Raw genomic sequence first — 23,083 nt, forward strand, 5'->3', positions numbered from 1 at the left:
TTGATGACTCTGAAATGTATATTTGTAGCTATGATATCTTCCCTGAACTCCAGATCCATATACCCTTTTTATATCTCCACTTGGATGTTAAATAGTCCTCTCAAATTGAATACAATCAAAAAGGAACTCTTGGGAATTCTGGTTCAGATAGTGGCAGAGTAGCATATATGCAACTAATCCTCCTGAAGATTACAATTGTAAAGTCAGGACAAGATATGTAAAACAACTATTTGAATGCACAGGAAAACAATAAAAAACAGGGCTGGAGGGGATTCAACTCTTGAAAGAAGAAACCACACTTGGTTTAATACACATTTATACAGCCTTTCTTCTAAAGACACTTCCCAGTCTGCACAGAGTGGCTGGAATTCAAGCAGAAAAACATAAACCTTTTGGCTAATGGTAGCAGAGGACAGAGCGTAGGAGTACCAAAATAACCGCAAACTGAGGGAGAAAATCCTAGAAAGAAAGAAAGTCAGCTTCCCCGAAAGCTTGAATATAGATTTTCTTCAATTCTTGGCTGATCCTGACATGTGTTTTCATGAGATAGATTCCAAAGAACTCAGCAGAAATCAACAACTAAAAGGCTGAAAGAATTAACAAATTTCAGCTGCTGGTCACTACAGGAGAAAGTTTGGGGTTTGAGCCACATCATTTTAGAAGAACATGGTAAATAGTTTGATAAATACCTTTCCATTGAAATTGAGGGAGAGCTATACTTTAGAAGCAAATACTATATTCTTGGACTAATGGACTCGCACTAATACTGTAAGCAAAACTGAAACAGATCTGCCCTTTAAAAAAGTTTCCAAACCTTGATGTGGATGAACCTAGAGTCTGTCATACAGAGTGAAGTAAGTCAGAAAGAGAAAAACAAATATTGTATATTAACGCACATATATGGAATCTAGAAAAATGGTACTGATGAACCTATTTGCAGGGAAGGAAAAGAGATGCTGACATAGAGAACAGACTTGTGGACACAGGGGGCAGGAAGGGGAGGGTGGGACAAATTGAGAGAGTAGCATTGATATATATACACTACCATGTGTAAAACAGATAGCTGGTGGGAGGCTGCTGTACAGCACAGGGAGCTCAGCTCAGTGCTCTGCGATGACCTAGAGGGGTGGGAGGGAGGCTCAAGAGGGAGGGGATATATGTATACATATAGCTGATTCACTTTGTTCTACAGCAGAAACTAACACAACAGTGTAAAGCAATTAAACGCCAATTAAAAAATAATAATAAAAAAATAAAAGTTTCCAAACCTGTACAAATTTAAGGTGATGAGCCAGTTATTTAAGTGCCTACAGAACAAAAATCAAGTCTCCAAAGTATTAAAAAGAAAGGTAACAGCATCTAAAGATCCACATATCATCCAGAACATGCAGTATGTAATCAAATTTTTCTAGACATGCAAAAGGGAAAATCTGACTTGAGGTAAAGAAAAAAAGCAGTCAATACAAACAGACCACAAGAGGACCTAGAAGTTAGAATTAGCAGTTGAAGATTTTATTAACTATTATAAATATGTTCAAGGATTTAAAGGAAAAGATGATCATAATGAGTGAACAGACAAATATCAGCAGACAGATGAAAACTATATAAAAAGAGTCAACTAAAAACCTAGAACTGATAATACAGTATCTTAAATATAAAAATTTACTGGATGAGATTAACATCATATTGGAGAAGGCAGAAGTAAAGTTTAATGAAATTAAAGGCAGATCTATAGAAGTTATCTAATCTGAAGAAGAGAAAAAAAGAATACATGGCAAAAATGAACAAAGATCTAGTGACCTGTGGGGCAATATTAATAGTATAACATACATGGAGTCCCAGAAGGAAAGGAGAGAAATAATGGGACAGAAAGATTATTTGAAGAAATAATGGCCATAAATGTCCCAAATTTGTTTAAAAAATTTTTTTAAGGGTAAAAAGACATTCAGTGAAGCCCAAAGAAATATCTAAGGGAAACCACCCCTACAGACATCACTGTAAAGCTGCTAAAAGCCAGACAAAGAGAAAAACATTAAGACATCCTGTGGAAAATTTCACATTATATTGAGGGGAATAAAAATGTTGGCTAAATCCTCATCAGAAACAGTAAAGGCCAAAATATGAGAACATCAGACATGTTTAAAGTGCTGGAAGAAAAACATTCTCAACCAAGATTTTTTTACTCTACAAAAATTGTGTTTACTATTCTTCAAAAAAATGTAGACAAAATAAATTTCAGGTAAACAAAAACCAAGAGAAACCATCACTAGTAGAACTGTACTCTAAGAATTATTGAAGGAATTTCTGCTAGCTAAAGGGAAGTGGCACCAGATAGAAACTCAGACCTATAGGAAGGAATAGGAGCTAATACAGAAATTATTGCATTGTACTGTTGGGTTTATAATGACATAGATGTAAAATAAATGATAACAGAACACAAAGGATGGGAGGACAGTAGGTAAATGTAATTGTAATGTTACAAGAGTCTTATATTTTACATGAAATATTACCATATTAACTCTAAGTAAACTACAGTAAGTTATCCCTAAAGCAACCACTAAAAATCAATCAGAGATACAGCTGAAATGCCAAGAGAAATTAAATAGAATACTAAAATATATTTGATTAACCCAAAAGAAGGTAGAAAAAAGGAATAAAGGGACAAAGAACACCTGGGATAAATGGAAAAGAAATAACAATGCAGAAGGCCAAGACCCAATCATACCAAAATTACACAAATGTAAATGAACTTAACATTCTAATTAAAAATCAGAGATTATCAAGCCAAGATAAATATAAAAGACCCAACTATACAGTATCTATAAGAGATGCACTTTAAATATAGAAAGGTAAAGGAAAGGAAATATATATACCAGGCGGACAATAAGCATTAAAAAGTTGGTGTGGCTCTATTACTATCAAACTAGACTTCAAGAAGAGGAGTATTACTAAAGATAAACAGAGATATTTGATAATGATAAAAAGCTCTGTTCATCAGGAAGACATAATAGTCCTTAAATATGCATGCATCACACAAGAGCTACAAAATACATGAAGCAAACACTAACTAAACACTTCCTAAACACTAAGGATATAAAATCCAAAATCAGAGTTGGCTATTTCAACACACCTCTCTCAGTAATTAACGGAACAACTAGACAAGAAAAAACCTAGTAAGGACAGAGAAAATTTGACCACCACCATCAACCACCATAATCAAACTGACATTTATAGAACACTATACACAATCCTTTGAAGTTCATGTGAACTATTCATCAAGATAGATCACATGATGGGCCATAAAATGCCTCAATAAATTTTAAAAGATTAAACTCTTCCATTGTGTGCTTTCTGAACAAAATGGAACTAAATTAGAAACCAGTAACAATAAGGTCACTAGAAAAGCTTCTAATTGATGGACATTAAAATAAACAACATACTTCTAAATAACCAATGAGTAACGAAGAAAGCATATATTTCAACTTGAATGATAATGAAAACACAACACATCAAATTTTGTGGGATGCAGTTAAATCAGTCCTTAGAAAGAAATTCATAGCTCTAAATGCTTATGTTAGAATAGAGCAAAAAATCAATGAAATATTATATGGTCCATAGAAAAACTTAACAAAGCCAAAAGTTGGTTCTTTTAAAACATTAATGGAAATGAACTCCTGATTTCCTCCCAGGCAAAAACAAAACAAGTAAAAACCTGAAATCACGTTCCTCCTCATTCCAGTAGATGGCAGCTCCCACAATACCAGCTGTTCAACTGCTTAAGCCTTAGATTACCTTTGACTCCTCTCTCACACCATGTAAGTGACTCATCAGCAATTATGTTAACTGTACCTCAAAATACATCTAGATTTTGACCACTGTACACCATCTCCATTGTTAACACTCTAGTCCATGCCATCCTCACCCATGGCGTGAGCTTGGGTAGACCAGTGAAGTAGTCTCCAAACTGGTGCCCCTATTTCTACTCTTCCCCTACCCCAATCTATTCTCTGTGATAGCCAGAACCATCCTCCTACAACATAAATTGCATGGTGTCATCTTTCTACTTAGAACTCTCCAATAAATATCCAACACAGAGTAAAATCCAAACCAAAATTCTTATCTACAAGATTCAACATAATCTGGCTCCTGCTATCTCTCTGATCTATCTCCTACCACTTATCTCATTCAGCTATTCCTCAAAGACTGCCAAGCAGTCTCCTGCCTCAAGGCCTTTGGACTTCCTGAGTTGTTTCTATTGTTTTCAACCTTTTCTTCATCAGGATTGCAATAATGGTGATTCTAACTCTAGTATTCTTTCTTCATTTGCTAGCTTTTTCTGTAAAGAGAAACTTCCCTTTGTCAACTATTTGGTTGCACTAAGGTTCAATTCTATAAGAAAAGCAAGGCAATTTGTTAAGAAAAAATTTATTCTTTCCCTTTTTCTTCTATTTACCATTTTTCAAAATAATGACATTGTGGTATAATAAAAATATACATTTGGTCTTTGTCCCTGGTTCCTAGCACAGAGCTCCTAAAACCCTTGGAATTTCCTGAGTCATAGGAGTGTCTTTTGTTATTCATAACAAGCCCTTTGCAACCACATCTGAGCTTATGCTAATGAGGTGACTGAAGAGGGGGAGCTAGAGAGCTTCAGGATGGGGACAAGTCACTGGAAAGGCAAACAAGCGATTAGAGCGTAGGAATTTAGCCCCATTCCCTCCCCCCACCTCCAGGGAGAGGAGGGGGTGGTAGAGACTGGGTTATAAGAACTCTTGTACAAAGACATTCCAAGAGCTTCCAGTAGGTGAACACACTGATGTGCTGGGAAGATGACGCACCTGGGGAGGGCATGGAAGCTCCGGGTTCCCACCCTCCATATTTTGCCCTATGCAGCTCTACCATTTAGCGACTTGAGTTGTATTTTTTTAATAATAAATTGGTAAGCCTAATTAAAGTGTTTTCCTGAGTTCTGTGAGCTGTTCTAGCAAAATATCAAACCTGGGAGAGAGGAAGAGATTGTGGGAATCCCTGAACGTGTAGTCAGCCAGGCAGAAGTGTGAGTAGCCCGGGCAACCCATCTGTTGCTGGCATCTCAAGTGTGTGGAGTCTTGTGGGACTGAGCCCTTAAATCTGTGGAGTCTGACACTAAATTGGGGTAGTGTCAGAATTGAATTGAATTGTTGAATATTCAGTTGGTGTCAGAGAATTTGACAATCTCATAGATGTAATTCCCCAGCATCCTCTATAGGTGACCAATGAGGGTTTGTGTCTGTTTTTAACTACATTATAACTCATGGATTTAGAGATATTTGTTTTGATTCAATCCACTACAGTTATTATCCTTAATGATGCTCAAATTATACCAATCTTTGGCTAGTGGAAGCCTTTTCAAATTGGCTCCTGAATCCTTCTAACATGAACCCAATAGACTTTGATAGCTAGAAGGAAAAAATTTTAATATATTTGTCATATTTGTCTGGTCCTTTACAAAAAGGTCCCTACATTGTGTAGAATAATAGGAGCACCTCAGTCTTCACCATTTTATCATACTTTACATTTTCAGAATGTTGGACTGAAAATTTTTCATAGCAATCTGACTCAGTAAAAAATTCTTAGAATGGGTCAGCATCTATACTCAACACATTTATTTAATTCACACACAAGGAAAATGGGACTTTCAGTTTAGAGAAACAAGGATGGAGACATGGAGCAGAGGGTCAAAACCAGGAATAAAACAGCACAAAGATATATTCCTTGGAAATTCAATATTTAACATTATTGGTAACATCTCATTTAATATTACTAATGGGACATTGTTATTGCAGCTTATTAAGGTTAGACGTTTTCATTTAACTGGATTAAATTTGATGGAGCTATTGAACCTGACTAAAGTAATATAAGCTATGAATGTCCATGGGAAGGTTTTAAGCTGCCTTTAAGAAGCATTTTTGGGAAACGAACTATCTGGATGCAAATAGATTGCCTGGACTAGAATTATAAGTGTAGGGTAGGCCAAAGATCTAGATTCTGCATTTGGACTCATGTCCAAAGATCTACTGCATAATTGATCATGTGTTAATTAATAGTAATAAAAAATGTCCAGCACCCTGAGAATAAAGTTCATATTAAATAGTAAATATGGTGAACTGTGGACCCAGAAGGCATTTGGTGGCAAGAAAAAAGTCATTCTCTCTAGCAAATAGAGAAACAGAGTTCACTTCCTTGTGTTGTTGTTTTTTTTATTAAGACAATATTTCTACCCTTAGTCTACTGATTTCAGCTAATGATTTCAGCTAAAGAACGCAATAGTCTTTCTGTTTTAAATCAATTAGTCTTAATAATGCTGAAAAAATGCTATATTATATCCACTAAATTTTGTGTGGCATTTTATTCTTCTACTGCTTAACAATTTAACAACACAGTTCTGAGAGGCTAGAGTTCAGTTTCACTCTTTATGGACTTTACATGTCATTATCAGTATCCAAAGGATAAGCTGGAACCTTGGAATGGACATATTGTGTTATTATTACTAAATGAATTCAGAAAGTCTTTAATTACATTAGGTTATTACCCTACCCAAACCCTTCCTCTTTAAGGTGCTGTTTCACAAATGAACTCCTCACTATGTTAGTAGAGACAAATCGGTGTAAGAGAAAAACAGATCTAATTCTGATGCCAGTTACAACTGTGTTACCTTGGTTAAGTACTTACCTCTCTGAATATGTTTTCTTCTGTGGAAAGCAGAATGTAATAAAGCCTGCTCTGAACAGTGCTCTTAACTGAAGTGGAACTGAATGAGATGGCATACATAAAATAATTAGATGCTTAATAAGTGCTAGTTCTCATTCCCTTATGATGCCAGTGCCTTGTTTCTAATGTTAAGTCTGCTTATTGTTTCAGTTTAACATTTATTGAGTGCCCAACACATGCTGGGCACTGGGCTGGACACAAAGGCAAAGATGAGTAAGATCTGGCCACTGCGTTCAAATAACTCAGAATCTACTAAGATGACGAACAGATATGTGAAAAGTCATTTTGCTTGAACAGAGTTGAGAACTACCAAAGATCAGTTTACACTTTTTGTCCTTTATGATAAATACTAACTTAATTGTAAAAGTATAACAGAAAACAAATTAATTTTTGCATCAATCTATTAACAAAATAAGCTTTATTCTTATAAACTTTTAAATTAATAGTCTTATAAATAGAACATATTTCTTTACTATATTAAGGTATTTTCATTCATAAGTAAAAAAAAAAGTCTGTGGCTCTTAACAAATAATAAATGTGATACTTTCAGTAAAAGTTACATTTCTAAATAGCCTAGTTACCTTTAAGTAGCTCCTCCAGAAAAGGGAAATAATGTTTTCTTAAGTGTCAACTACACACAAGTATTCTACCAGGTGTTTTATGTGCTTCACGCCATTAACTTATATAAAGTATCTTTTGGTTCTGAGACAGGCTGGGACTTGGGACTCTTTGCTGCAGTGCTGCAATGCCTGCACCTGGACAAACCTCTCCTCAAGCAACAAAACACAAAGACACTATCAGGGACTAAAAATAACTGTGTGCATGTGCAATTGGGACAAATTATGGATAAAAGATACAAAAAGACCAAAAAAAAAACCCAACTGCCACTTTTGAAAAGCTGGGAGCAAAAGCCCGGTACTGCGCATGCCCCATGAACTCAACACCACCAAAGGGGTGGGCAAAGCACCTAAGCCACCCCTCTGGCCCGACCCTTGGACACACCTCTACCCTCACCCCATATAAGAACTAGCAATTTCTATTGATTAGGGAAGGCCAAGAACCCTCGTCAGTATCAGTTCTAACAATTTTTATAAAGCACATTAATCCAAATATGACTGTATAAAGGTTCCATAACGCACTGTGTTTTCCATTTCAGTTAAACCTTTCTAAACTTGCAATTGCCTTAATTTGGTCTTTTCATAGGTTCAGTTAACCCCTTTTGAAATGGACAGATCATTTCTTGTGCAAGCAACAAGATGAATTTTTATACAATTTCCTTAGAGGCCAATAATTATATGTTATTCTTGCTAAACAATAACTGAAAAGAGAAAAATGCTGAAAATGTCTTTATACTCTAAAATCCCTTAATCTAAAAGGGATTTTTGTTCCCTGAAGGAAAATAAATCCTGTGATTACATGTCAAAATTTATTGTTGAGAGTATGAAATTTGCATTTTTATTGCACTGTCTTGAATAAATACTATAAGAGGATTATAAAGTATAAGCCTTGAATGTTCTATTACTCCTGATTACTTTAAGGTGCATGTTAAATATCTAGGAAAATTGGTTTCACAAACCACATGCTACAAGCTTTACTTGATTCATTTAAGAGACAGTGGTGATTTTTAACACCTGTCACAATCTAATGTCCTCCACAAATATGTGCAGTTAAAACAAATCATGGTCAGTCTTGCCTATTTTGAACATGGTTATCAAATTATCAAATTAAATATGAATTAAAGACTAATATTCAGGTCTATACAATTAAGTTCCCAAGAGGTTCAGTTAGTTGCTTGCAAATTAAAGTGGAGGTTTTAAAATCCCTAATATATGGATTCATAAAAATATGTTATTGGTGAATAGTTATAGTCAAAATTATACTCACACTACTAAATATAATATTAAAGAGAAATCTTGAGATTAAGATTTCATCTCTCCTAGTTCATTTTACCAAAGACACACATTCATACCAGTCAACACTGAAAAATATCCTGTTCTTAATCTTTGGACAATGATAACTTTTTGTTACAAAGTTCATCATTTTCTCAAGTGTTTTCTCCTGAATAAGTACAAACATTTTAAGAAGTCAATTAAATCAAAGGCTTTCCACTATCTCTACCTTCATCTCTCCTCACCTTATTCTCTATCTTTTTTGTTTGTTTCAAGTATCGGTTTGCTACTGGCTAAGGCAGGGGAAGGGGAGGACAACACAAAACGTGTGGAAACCCACCCTCCCCCATTCTGTCTTCCTTCTTGTTGTGGAGATCAGGGTGTTAGCAGGATGGCAAGCCCCCTAGAACTTCAGCTCTGTGGAAAAACACGAGCTGGGTCTTTACAACTACATTAGCCTTTCACTAGTCTAAATATCCTGAAAGTCCCCAAAAAAGCATGAAGGCTAGGGAATCACAAATTTAAGAACAAACTTCTCATTTCTTTAGAAGGCATTTGTCCTTTTTCTCACTGTTGCACATCCAGACTTCAGTTAAGTCTTTTCTCTCTGAGATATTTTATTAAACTCAAAAAATTGCTGACAGTGATGAGAAACTTTGGAAAATTTAGATTTAAAATATCTGTTATCATTATTACGTATTAATAATAATGATACTACTTATGACATGATAACACTGTTAAGGGCTTTACTCACAATTTATTTAGCCTTCACTCCAGCCCTCTGAGGACATACTATGATTTTTCCTATTTTGGAGAAGAAGAAAGTGAAGCTTAAAGCCGCTAAGCAAGTAATTTTCTTCTAGTCATACAAATCAAGAGGGCTAAAACTTGAACCCCAATCAGTTAAGACTCCAAAACCTGTGTTCTTAAGCTCTATCCTATCTTAACCTATATCTATATGGTAACATCTATATGGTTACTTTTGAGTGAGATAATTAATAAGCAGAGTGATTATTAATGACCCTGAAATATTCATGATGTTACTGGAAACCAAAATCCTAATGCTTACGCATACATATAAATTTAATTATCTTTCCAATTCCATACCTGCTCTCAAGGTAACCAGCCTGGTATATATTCTTCCATCCGTTTTTACTATACTCATACTACTATCTATCACACTATTACCTACCATGCTACCACTACACAACAATGTATGCTCATATATATACAGGCTTTCAGGTTAGTTGTTCTCATAAAAATATAAGTATCCTATAAGCATTATCCTCACAGATCTTTTTCAGGTAAAAATATTAGGTAAGTGTGGAACAGGGAAATAAATGATATTTTATTTCCTCAGTACTTATCTATACATTAAAATAGCCTTGATTTAAGGTAAATTACTCAAATCATAATCTGTATATTTCAGAGGTTTCCATATACTGCCATCATATTTTGACAATAAAGACTTTGGAATACCAAAGCAGGGCTGTGCTTGCCTTTACCACTAGCTATACATAAATCCAAGTGTGGTGGGCTCTCAGAGGAGCCTGGCTCTCTGCCAGGCTAAGACCATCTTGGTGAAGAATCATGCTCTGGAAATGACAGAGATCCTCGATATCCCAAGGTTGGCTTTAAAAGTTAAAGATCTTCTTTACGGTACTCACTAATAATCACTCACCTTTGGACCTGGTAATCCAGGTAACCCAGGATTTCCATGTGGCCCTGGTATGCCCTGCAAATAGTAAAAAAAAAAAAAAGAAAGTCAGATCATTCTTAGCACAGATCTAGATACAAATAACAGACAGTGGTTATTATAACATTCAAATAAATATTATGTAATTCATTAAAATGGATATCTTATTTTACAAAGTTCTTTATCTCTTCTGAGACCTTGGATATTTCAGTCTTGGAAAAGACTAATTATAGAGCAGAACTGTGGTTTCTGTTTTTGCTTCAAAACACTGCCCTTGAGGTGTTTATGTCCCTTATTTACCACCCTTATCTCCAGCCACATTGCTTAGTGCTACTTCTAAAATTTGTGCAGAGTAAGAAGCCTAAAAATAACAAAGTGCAATTGTTTAGTTACTCTCCTCTCAACATGTGGTAACACTTTCTGCACTTGGGGTTTTGTTTATGCTATCATGCGTACCTTAAAGACTTACCTCATTTAACCTTGCCCCCCTACACCTGCCCAAATCACGTTCAAGCGTCAACTGAGATACCACCTCATTTTTAAATCCTGGCTACACCAGCATGAAGGGATTTCTCTTTCCTACTCACTTCTGCAGAAATTGCTGCATGTAAAATTTATTTGCAATTAGTTGTATATTGCCTTGGGATATTTCTGTCATTTAAATATTTTATTGCTATTTTAACTTATGACATATGTTTAGTTTCAGAATTATAAATTCTTTGAAAAGAGGCTGTTTTTAATATTACCAGTGTAGTACTTAGCACATAGCAACTTCTCAATGAATATCTGTCAATCTGGGGAGTTCCCTGGTGGTTCAGTGTTTAGGATTGGGCGCTTTCACTGCCGTGGCCTGGGTTCAATCCCTGGTCAGGGAATAAAGATCCCAAAAGCCACACAAAGAAGGCAAAAAAAAGGAATATTTGTCAATGTGAATTCAATAACTGTTTCTATTTACTAAATACCTACTAATGTGCAAATAACTGTGTTAATGCTTTACTTTTTTATTACTAATCCTTATAACAATCCTGCAAGGTGGTTATTTACTCCCATTTATAATTGGGGAAACTTAGGTTCACACAACCAACAAGTAGAAGACTAAGATTCATCTCCAGAAGGCCTTCCAGGTTTCCAGGCCTCCTATACTCATTTGGGCTTAGTACCGCACCCCTGCGCTCTTCAGCTACACCTCCATCTTGACACATAAATAGTTATTAATTATCTATTTATCTGTCTTTTCACTTCTGAACTAATAGAGCATTATGTTTCAGAAAGCAGAGGGGTGCTAGCAATGCAAACACTGAAGGTATATCTAGCAAGATGAAAACTAAGGGAAAAAATTAGATTTCATGACATCTCATTTGTGTAGTCTTCAAAAACAAATTTCAGTAAAGCAGATGGAAAAATTTATAAGGATTAACAAATGAGTTTTTGATGTAGATGTGGGTGCAATGGGTATAAAGGATTATTTCACAAAGCTCAGCAGTGCAAGAATGAGCAAGGACAATAACTTTAGGAAAAATTAGCATCAATGAAAGTTTGGGATTTTTAAAAAAGATAACTTGCTGGCTGTTGCCAAATAAGATAAAATCTAAGGAGAGAAAAAGGTCATGCTGTGGGAGAAGAACAGCCTTAACAGTGGAGAGGGAATGCAATTAGTGCAAAGGTGAACTCAGTCCCTCAGGGAAGTAGGATCCAGGGTCTCCTGACAGAAAAGTAGGAGGACAGAAATGGTCTGCTGGCTGGAAGAGAGGGGGCAAGTTTAGAAGACACTCTGGGAGGAATGTGGTAGGTCATCAAGTATAGAGAAAGAAATGTTAAACAGCTCGAACGGAGTGAGCAATCATCTTCAGCCTCATATGGACAAGATCTTGATGTGAATAGCACCATTTAAAGTAACATTTAAGGGTGATTTTTCATTATACTGTTTATATGATAAATAAAAATCAGTAAAGAAAGTGAATCATATATGGCATTTGTCTTTATAACACACAATCACAATTCTTTTTCTAGCTCTTTGAAGAATTTCTGCTAGTAGAAGTCCATTCTTTTTTTTTTTTTTTTTTTGAGGTTGGAAAGAAACTAATTCTAACCCAGCAATAAATCTTTTGCTGGACCTGTGTAATGTGAGAAACTACTGCTTATCCTTAAGGCAGCTTTTTTTCCTCAGGACAATTATTTTTTTACTTTATAGCTCCAATATTTTCCATTATGTAATCCAGGAATGCACTATTTTAAGGCTGCCCACTCTTTTTCATTTCCCAAAGTAAATGAACCCCACCTTGGACTATCAACTGCAGATGAGATCACTTTATAACTAAGAATAATGTTACAAGTAGCATTCAAACAGTCACTAATCTACAAATTTGATTATCTTTCTTGAGTGTGCTCACAGAGAATGCTTTGGGGCCGGGTGTTTATACTCAAATAAACAGCTGGCAGGTATTCCCAGGCTTCTCTTGAATTGGCAAAGGTAGGGCTAATTTCCTACCTTTGCCAATCCAGGGCAGATTTCCAAGGGAAATACATACTGTACAATACTAGGAAAAAACATACTGGAAAGCTACCAGTTCTAACAGCAAGTGAGAAACGGAGACCATCTACTTACCCGTGGACCTCTCTTTCCTGATGGACCTGGGATACCTGCTGGGCCAGAAGGACCCTTGGAAAACAAATGCCGAGATATTAGGCATGACAAGAGATGCATCCTCTCTCACAAGTCTTGCTAAGAGTCTCACTCCAGGGCTCCTTTTCCATCCCTAGTTACCAGCTGATGATTTTCAAACAACATGAAGCCCCTCACCCTAATCAGCAGGAGTGAGAGTTGAAACTCAAGACGTCCTCTTTAATCTGGCTAGATATGGCAGCAGGAAGTCTATGACTTATGGTTACGGCCACCGTATCTGGTTTTCACAGGGACCATAACTAGTAGTTTCGTGGGTAGTTTTTTACCTAAATTTACTTTTACTACTGAAGGAGGAACTCAATTTAGGGTTTAGAGACCAACAACTACAGGTTTTTTCAAACACATTTCAAAAGAAGACTTGCCTTGAAAAATTAAAGCACTAACCATTTTATGTTCTCTTAAAAGGCTTATACCAAGGATCTGTGTAATGTGGTAAACTGTTATAATGAGATCCTTCTAGTATATTCAGTAATAAATCTGCCTTACACAAAATGCAGCACACCAGGAGGTCACTAATAAGAGTTAAATGGTTTGTAAAAACAAAATATGAAAGCAAAAACAGGTCAATTTTTAAAGTATTCTGAGTTCTTTAAATGTCACTTATTAAATATATCAAATAAGAAATAGGAAACTACTACTTTGCTTCTTCATATTATGCCTTATGTTGTCTTTTTTGCTTACTTTAACAATCAACTGTAGAAGAATAAGTGTTCATTTGGGATACGGTTAATACATATTCATTCATTCATCTGTCCATTAATTTCATTGTTACTGTGCCCTCTGCTGCCATGGCATTATTCTTGATGTCTACAGAGCATACACACATTCCATTTTACAAACATTCATTCATTATTGCAGTAAAAATACTATAAGTTTTGAAATGAGACATATCAAGGTTAAGATATTAGCCCTACCATTAACAAGTAGCATGGTCTACTGATCCTCATTTTTATGTAACATTTTTCTCTTTGAAACTTTCTCCTTTATTAATGCTACAGTCATTTTGCAGTTTTCTAATGCTCTTTATATATTTCAAACTGTCCATTTTCCTTTTAATTTTTTCCTTCTCCTACTCCTTAATAAAAACCTTTCATGTATTCTCTAATATTAAGAGAAAAGTAATATTCCTATTCAACCACAGAAGAGTAATATTTCTGTTCTCCCTCCTGAGCCATTCAAATATTGAGTCATTATTATATCACTAGCTTCCATCAAAAACTGACTTTCACTTATTTTCAAAAAAAATTAAAATTCTTTTTAAATTAATTCTGGTTCTGCTGTTATCATCAGAACTTACCAGCTGATGATTTGAAGTCCCCCAAAATAAGAACTAAAAATAAAAACTAAATGCAAAATTAAAACAAAATATCTAGTTTGGTTTATTGCCCTGTCACGCTACTTTGTGACATAAGAAAACACTACTACATTCACATTGAAAAAGCAGTTAATATTACAGTTAATGTTAGATACTAGGGGGAAAAGACTATATTTTATGTTGTCACTGAAATACTTGAATTGTTTAATAAGCAATAAATAAAACTCAATTTTAACTTGTCTTCACAATTTTGCATTTCTGTATCTTTGAGAACAGGTTATTAATAGGCATTTTCTAGAAACCAGAGAAGGAAAGTAATTTTATATGATATGACTTTTTTTATGAATTATTTTCGATAAATAAAGTACTAAAAAAGGCACTTTAACTTTCAGGTTATTGGTTATTAAGAGAAAGTATAATTCAATTAAAAGAGCAATGGTATGGCAATCATCCAATCTAGATTCAAATCATGCTTCAATCATTTACTTGCTGAATGACCCTAGACAAGTCAGTTACTCTTTCTAAGCCTTAGTTTTCTCATCTTTATAATACTGATGATAAAAAATTTACTTCTCAGTGTTATTGTAAGCATTAAAGATATCGTACTATATAAAATACCTGTAACCTGTATGTCTAATATACAGTGCTTAACCAATAAACTATAGAGCAATTTTTTAAAAGGTATGCCTGGGCACAAGCAGTACTCAATTAATGTTAGTTATAATACTATTATTACTAGGGTAATATATAACTAAGGCAAATGTATTCAGTCCTTCTAAGAGATAGTAATATCTGGTCAATTAATCTTGGAAGTCTGCATCTAAAGTTCCCTCTATAATTCATTCACTCATTCATTCATTCACTCACTCAAAAAACATTAGTAAACATCAAACCCTCCTGGAGGTGACAGTGAGATAAAAAAACACCCATTAACAAATAAACACATAATATACATTTTATTTAGTGATATGAAGAAAAGAACAAGCAACCGAGAGAGATCAACAGTGTACATAATTTATATTGTGGTATCAGAGAAGGCCTCTCTGAGGAAGTGCTAAGTTATATCTAAAAAATGAAGAGGAGTAACGAAAGAGGAGAAAATAAAATTCCAGGAAATAGGAATAAAATGAATTAGGGCATGAGTAAAATAAAACAAAACAAAGAAAAATTACAGTCTTATCAAGGAGCTAAAAGAAACCCAACAGTGAGATTAAGCAAAAGTGGAACAAAATGAGATTGCAGAGGAAAGCAGGGGCCAGATGATATACGACTGCATGGGTCATGATAAAGAGTTTTTAGTTCATTCTGCTTTACTCTTCAGTCACTGAAGAGTTTAAGCAGATAAATGACATGATCTAATTTATATTTTAAAATCGATCACTAGAGAATTTATATAAAAGATAGCAGAATGAGAACCCTCCTTCCCTCAAAACCACTGAAAACAACAAAAAACACCAAAAGAAGAAAACATCTCTGATGAAACAAGGAAAAGACCACAACCACAAACCAAAAATATGAAAATTATCTTCCAAATACTGAGACACTTTGGAGTAAGGAAAGATGCTGAGAGATGACCAAAAACAAAAAGCAAACAAAAAACCTCTTCAGACGTCAAAGCTTGGACAGGCTACAGTTATCTAAAAGTATATCAGTCCAGAAAGTTCACACCAACAATCCTTTAATAACAATAGTAAAGTTTAAGGGAATGGGAAAGCCACAGGACTTATAATTCATGACCCTGTAAAGACCCAGTTCAAACAACGAGGAGTAAGGAAAGTAGAGCTGAAGAGGAAGAACCCATCACTTTCATGATCTGCAACAAATCTCCTAACTTCAGGAGATTTCTGGTTGTGAGAGGGGGTAGAAGACAAGAGCGTAAATCATCATATCACTTCTCAGAGCAATATAGAGGGTTTCACGTACATGAAAATGAGAGGAGATATGTTTCTAGATAGAGGACAAAATAAATATGGAAAGATGGTGTTGAAGATAGCAACTTAAATTTGATGTTGTGTACCACTACTTCCCTTTGCCTCTCCTTATACAATTCTAAAACAAATAGTGACCCAGATAGAGTAGTCTTTATTTTAAAAATGAGTAATAAATAACCAGAAAGAAACCAGCAAGGGACCTGTGCATATTGAGGGGAGGGGAAAGTGTGAGGATAGAAACATAAATTAAAAGTAGATGAAAACTGTTTACCAGAAGAGGAATCACTCTATGCAACAGAGAAAAAGTTCATATAGTTCACTATAGATTCAAAAAATTTCAAGATGCTATTTTTCTACAAAATGAGAGCTCAAAGAAGAGTTATAAGACATTAAGAATAACAACCAAGGTAATAAAATGTGAGCCAGAGAGCTTAAAGATTGAAAGAGCAAAAAAGAAACAATTATAGATGAAAGCCAGGTCAGAAGCAATAAAAACTGACTACAACTGAAAAAATCAATTAAGGGATATGGATGTAGTTTAACTGAATTCACATAAAACAAAATGGAAAAAAGCAATCACATGGACATGATTGTAGAGAAGATAATAAATACTATCATCACAAAGGACATTTAACAATACTGGTGTGCCTGAAGAAGAATATAGAAAAATGGAAAGGAAAAATACCTGAGAATATAAGGAGAGACTTTTCTATAATAAGTAAAAATAATCTTCAGATCAAAAGAGTACCAGAAAAAACTGATAACAGAACCTAACAGGTTTAATGAAATGAACTTCAAAGATAACAAAAGAACTGCATGGGCATAGAGAGGAAAAAGTCACCTACAAGTAGGAAAAATCAGGCTGGCCTCAGACTTCACACAGTAACATCCACTTCAAGAAGCAGTGCAACAGTCTCTACAAAGTTCATCATTTCATCACCATTCACTCTCTCATTAGCTTTCTAAAATCTAGCTTTAGACTTCTACACTATGCTGAAGTCAGATTCTCAAAGTTCAATAATGACTTTCCCATCAGAAGATCCAAAGGATTTCCTCCACTTTTTCTCAGTCCTCTGCTGTAGCTTTCAGCACTACTGATCAATTTCTTCTCAAAACTCTCATCTTTGGCTTTTGTGATAGTATACTGTATTCTCTCCCATCTCTCTGACTATTCCGTCACATTTCTGCTTTTTTTTTTCTTTCTTCTATAACCACAAAGCAAACATTGCTCATGATTTGGCTCTTGACTCTATGCCGAACTCCTTTCCTTGAAAATTATCTGACTCTATAGCTTCAACTATTGATATGATATTGATGGGAAAACTCCCATATCTATACCCCCTACTTTGACCTCTCTTTTTTACTTCAGCTTCTTCAACTCTTCCAACAGCTTACTGATTTGCCAACAGCACCTTAGATGTTTTAACTTGATTTCTTCTCCTAAAATCAACTTCCTCTCTTAATTATTGGTTTTAGTAATGGTATCACCATTCTCTCAATCCACAGGCTTAAAACCTTAGAAGCCATTTTGGATCCTCTACCTTTTTACTTGGTCCCTAGGTCCAATTAATTTCCTAGTTCTACCAAACCTTCCTGCAAAACACCTCTTGAATCCTACCTTTTCTTTGCATTTTCACTGCTGGCATCCTAGATAATGTCCTAGTCTTGTAACATCCAGATGATAACAGGAATTTCCTGTCTGCTCTGAGCACTGCCACCAGATTGACTTCCCTATTCATGCCTCTGCTTAGAAACCTACAGAATTCCCCACTGAGAACAAGATAAAGTTGGAACTATCAGTTTGAAAATTAAGACCTCTACAACCTGTCCACATCTACCTTGGGTTTTATATTTGTCTAACATTATTCAGCCTAATATCATGAAAGAGTTTGAGCTTTAGAGGCAGAAAACCTGGGTCAAAATCCTGGCTCTATCATTAATTAGCAATGTGGTTATGCACAAGTAAATGAATTCCTCTGGGCCTCAGTTTCTTCACCTGAAAAATGAGGATAATAATACCAAACTTACAAAGTTCTTTTAAGATAACAAACATAAAGGGCATGGTGGAGTGCCTGCTACCATGGTAAAACTCACTAAATTATAACTATTTTGGTTACAGGTAACCAAAAATTAATATGAACTCAAATTATAACTATTTTTCTGTTTCTCCTACATAAAAGATATGCCAGTTCCTTTCACCTATCAAAATCGTATCCATTCTTTGAGGCCGACGTTCTGAAAACTTTGTCCACGAGAACCTATCCTGAACATTCAGCCTTAAGTGATCTTTCATAGGGGTCCCCTCAAAATCTATTTTTCCTACCTTTGAAAATGTGTACTCCATATACTTAGTTTGTATCTCTCAGTGACATTTAATCTTACTTGACCCTGAGATATAATTATAAATGTACTTCCTGTGTCCCCATTACCACAATGTAAGCTCCTTCTGGAGCAGTAACTCCGTTATACATACCTTGTGTTTCTGCTTTGCCCAAGCAGAGACTAAGTTAGTATCTGTTGAATATTATTGTTTCACCTACCAATGCTGAAACAACTATTCTTGAATTTAGAGAAGAGATTAATACTCATCTCTGACTTTTTTTTGAAGTAAATAGCTTACATAACTGTTTGTTTAATATGACCTGCCTAATGGCTCAATTCTATTACTAATATGTTGATAATTGTCATAGCTGAAAAGTTTATTTCTCTATAATATATTATTCAGATTTTATTAAACCCTTTAAACATTCACACTAATAAGAATTGCTCAATACCTATCAAATCACTTTGAGTAATAACCACAAAAGAAACACAAGCTCAGCAAGTGGCGTCATCTCCTATTCTATGATTTCTGGAACTAAACAAATGATTCAAATTTTATTTTCATCAAATAAAGGAAATACCTTAAGATATATTTTAGTCTGCTTGCAACTGAAAAAACAATTTCTAAAAACATATAAGTTGATTGTTTAAGGTATTCAAAAATATGAAAAGCAAAAACAATGTTCCTAATGTGATTTTAAATAGCTTTAAATGAATTTTAAGTGATTAAAAAATTTTCAAATGTCCATCTGTAATTGCACCTACATGACAAAATAATTTCAGAGCTAAAAAACAAAAATCAGTCTATTATCTCATAGTTTTACTTAGGCAGTATTAAGTAAGTGACTTGGCTTTTTTTCTACTGATGGACTGATGGGCTGGGCTGACTGGCTATTTTTTTTTTTTTAAATCAATTTTTTTAAAAAAATTACACTATACTAGGTGTGCTTTATTTATTTATTAATGGCTGTGTTGGATCTTCGTTTCTGTGCGAGGGCTTTCTCTAGTTGTGGCAAGCGGGGACCACTCTTCATCACGGTGCACAGGCCTCTCACTATCGCGGCCTCTCTTGTTGCAGAGCACAGGCTCCAGACGCGCAGGCTCAGTAGTTGTGGCTCACTGGCCTATTTGCTCCGTGGCATGTGGGATCTTCCCAGACCAGGGCTCGAAACCGTGTCTCCTGCATTGGCAGGCAGATTCTCAACCACTGCGCCACCAGGGAAGCCCTGACTGGCTATTTTTGTATGAGGCAGATGGAACTTTTATTCATCCATAAATGTAAATTGGCTATATCATGAAAGATATAATGAAATATGTTACTGTTTACAATTCTAAATGAAATATTTTAATTTCTATAATGTAAGGGTTTGCTTTTCCCCAGTGACTCACTATAAAATTATCTCTATCTAAAATTTTATACTCTATTTTAATTCATTTTTGATATGATTTTGTTGAAAGTATATTTAATCATGTATTTAAAGTATTTTTATTTAGTCTACTATAACTTTTATATCCTTCTCTCAACATGACTATGCATTAAGCCTATGGGGTTTTTTCATAACAAAAGAATGCTGATCTATATTTAGCAGTTGAATTCCTGATTGAATTTCACCTGAACAAGAAAAACATATAGCTTACTCACCACTTTACCAGAATTAAGTAAACTTTTCAGCCTGCCAATAAAAACCAAAAAAAAAAAAAAAGTACAATATTTGACCCAGGGTTGCATTCTGGTTGGATATATTATAGCAAGCATAATGTACTCATTGTAAGCCAGGGTACATCTCTAAGACAGATCTGTTCTGTACTGTTCAGCCTAGAGAATTCCTTTCAAAATGTTTGGTAAATTAGTGCATTAAGACACATTTTAAAAACAATAACTTACGGGAGGTCCAGTGTCCCCTTTTGGCCCTCTTAGATTCTCCATTTCGAGCATTGTATTAAGATCCTCATCATAATAATAATAATCATAAAGCTCAGTTTCATAGCTATTTTCGAAGGGATAAGTAGCATCAGGACCAAATTCACCTTCCTTCCTTAGATCAAGGTGATTATCCACAGATGGCTCATCTGTCACTCTGTATAAGGTTGTGTTTAAAATCTGTTGCAGTTCTGTAAGTTCATTAGTGTGTAGATTTGCTGTGATAGCTTTCTGGAGATTCTTAATTGTATCTTGTTTTATATGTGGAAGAATAGATGATATCTTCTTAAACGGTGACAGACCAGTTACTTTATCATTATGTTGTGTGATACTGTCCAACACATTTAGAAGAGAACTAAATTTCTCCTTGTTATTTTTCCTTGGCTCATTGAGGCTATGATGCGTCATTGGCAGGCTTAGATTTGCCTGAGGAAGTTGCTCAGTGATCATTTCTTTGGCCTGAATCACATGGTTCACAAGATCCACAGCAGAGACATTGCCTGAATGAAGAGAAGTTAACTGAGATCTTGATATCTGGTGTTCTTGTTCTTTATGCACTGCTGCAGAATCATTTCTGGAATCTAGAATGCTTCTGCCTTTGGTAAGTGTGTCCTCCGACAGTACTTTTTCACCAAATCTTTTGGGCAAGAGAGAGTTTTCTGGTATCTTAGCTGGTACAATAGCTGTATGAAGAAGGCTTGTCTCAGGGAGACACTGCTGTTTCACATACCTGCAATAGTTTGCAGATGCTTCTGCAGAAGGAATAATATCCAACTGACATACTATTCCTTCAAAATGGACAGAATTATTATTCATACTTCCCAAGGTAAACACACTGTTAGAATCAAAGGTCTGAACTTCCGAAAGAGTCTCTCTGCTAAAATATTTCTTTCCACATTCAGCAAACATCGAGACAACTTGATAGCTAACAGCAATGGCAAATGTGTGCCACTGCTCATCGTGAACACTGTAGTTGAAAAATACAGACTGCTTTCCTCCAAGGTATACCACTAATTTTTTAGGCAATAACTGTACTCCTAATTGCAGTCTATTTTTACTTCTAATGCTGAAGAGAAATGCATTGTTTACTCTATGTGACTGTAAACCAATTAATATTGTAAATGGCTGTTCTAAGTTGACTGGTAAAATTTTCACGAGAGGTGACTCAATATAAGAATCATTTGTTAAAAGGACACCCGATTCTGTTAAATGGACCCCCTGAGGTAATGGTGTAGATGATGATGGTACAGCAGTCACTGATGATGAATGTCTTACATCTTTGCCTCCAAGGCCTAGTTGATGAAGAATATCTATGCCTGGAAATTAAAAAGAGAGAGAGAAAGAGAAAGAGAGAAAGAATCTTACTCTTATGCATTCATGTGTTCATATAAATGTTTGAGTATGAGACAATCTTCCTTGTAGGTATCAACAGTAATCCCTAAAATAAACATGCTCTATCAATAACTAATTTCTAGGTAATGAGAGGTATGGAAAGGGAAAATAAAATGTTATACTCATAATCTGAAACACACACATACATACACCCCAATATCGCTAAACCCAAAATTTAATAAATGTTCTCTTATTCTTCCCAATTAGGAAACTTGTTATTCCAATGGATTACATGCTCAAAGATTCCCAGATAGTCATTTATATCTTTAATTTAGAACTTAAAATTTTATGACTTCTGTGTTAAAGAGAAACTAGGGACACACTTACAAAAAGAAATTTTTAATTTGGAAACCATTTTATAAATTAAGTTCACACAACCGTTTAAACTATAATTTTTCAGGCTGTTTTCCGTTTTACCTTCTGAGAATTTACAGGTCACATAAGAGCTCTCCCTATGCCTAATACCTTAAGTGTGTGCTATACATAAAGTACCCAGTCACCCTGAAAACTCCTGGACAAGAGAACTTAAATTCTTACTGTTGCTGATCACTGTATTTTTTTCTCTCCCTTCCAAATTTCTCTCTCTTCCATTTTTTTCTCAGTCCTCCAGAGTAATTGTTAATCCAAACAGTTTGCGGAGTTTCTCAATATTTATTATAAAATATAGGTTTTATATACATTATATAATTATGATTTTTCTGGTTTTCATTGTAATGTTATTGATAGTATACTGCTTATCTCCCTTACCCAATTATAAACTCTTGAAGACAGATTCTATGTCTGCTTCCTTATTGGATATCTACTATATCTGCCTTCAAATAGTTCTATAATTTCTGAATGAATGAATCTGCCCCACCAGAATCTAATCAGATGTGACATTTACTTCTAGAGTTCTATAACTCTAGGACTTGTAAAAGATAATAAACTTCTCAAGGATACAGAACAGCTTAGTCAGCCATGTGATCTTTATTATTCTTCGGGTTATAAATCTCCCATTTGTATCATTGTATGTACATAATCATTTCCAACAAGAAATGTTAAAGAATTGTTCATTCATCACAATGATAAGTGAGGGAAAACAAAGATTTCTGAAGATTAGCCAGCAAGATTACACATCATCTTAACTTTCCTTTTATAGGAAATTAGTAGGTATTTGATAACTCACTTTTATTACAAATCGCAAA

At 34.9% G+C, this 23,083-nt stretch overlaps 1 protein-coding gene across 7 annotated transcripts in view; it reads right to left on the bottom strand.

Annotated features, from left to right (window-relative positions):
• COL24A1 (collagen type XXIV alpha 1 chain) overlaps nt 1-23,083 on the bottom strand; it is a 389,632-nt gene that overhangs the window by 340,218 nt on the left and 26,331 nt on the right. For all 7 annotated transcript variants that reach the window (XM_057550626.1, XM_057550622.1, XM_057550627.1 and 4 more), the window contains 3 exons: nt 20,472-21,823; nt 12,941-12,994; nt 10,321-10,374 (listed from right to left, as the gene is read on the bottom strand). In XM_057550626.1, coding sequence (XP_057406609.1) covers nt 10,321-10,374; nt 12,941-12,994; nt 20,472-21,823 — 1,460 coding nt within the window. The remainder of the gene's footprint in view (nt 1-10,320; nt 10,375-12,940; nt 12,995-20,471; nt 21,824-23,083) is intronic.

The sequence above is a fragment of the Balaenoptera acutorostrata genome, chromosome 1 (assembly GCF_949987535.1).
Source record: "Balaenoptera acutorostrata chromosome 1, mBalAcu1.1, whole genome shotgun sequence".
Classification (NCBI taxonomy): domain Eukaryota; kingdom Metazoa; phylum Chordata; class Mammalia; order Artiodactyla; family Balaenopteridae; genus Balaenoptera; species Balaenoptera acutorostrata.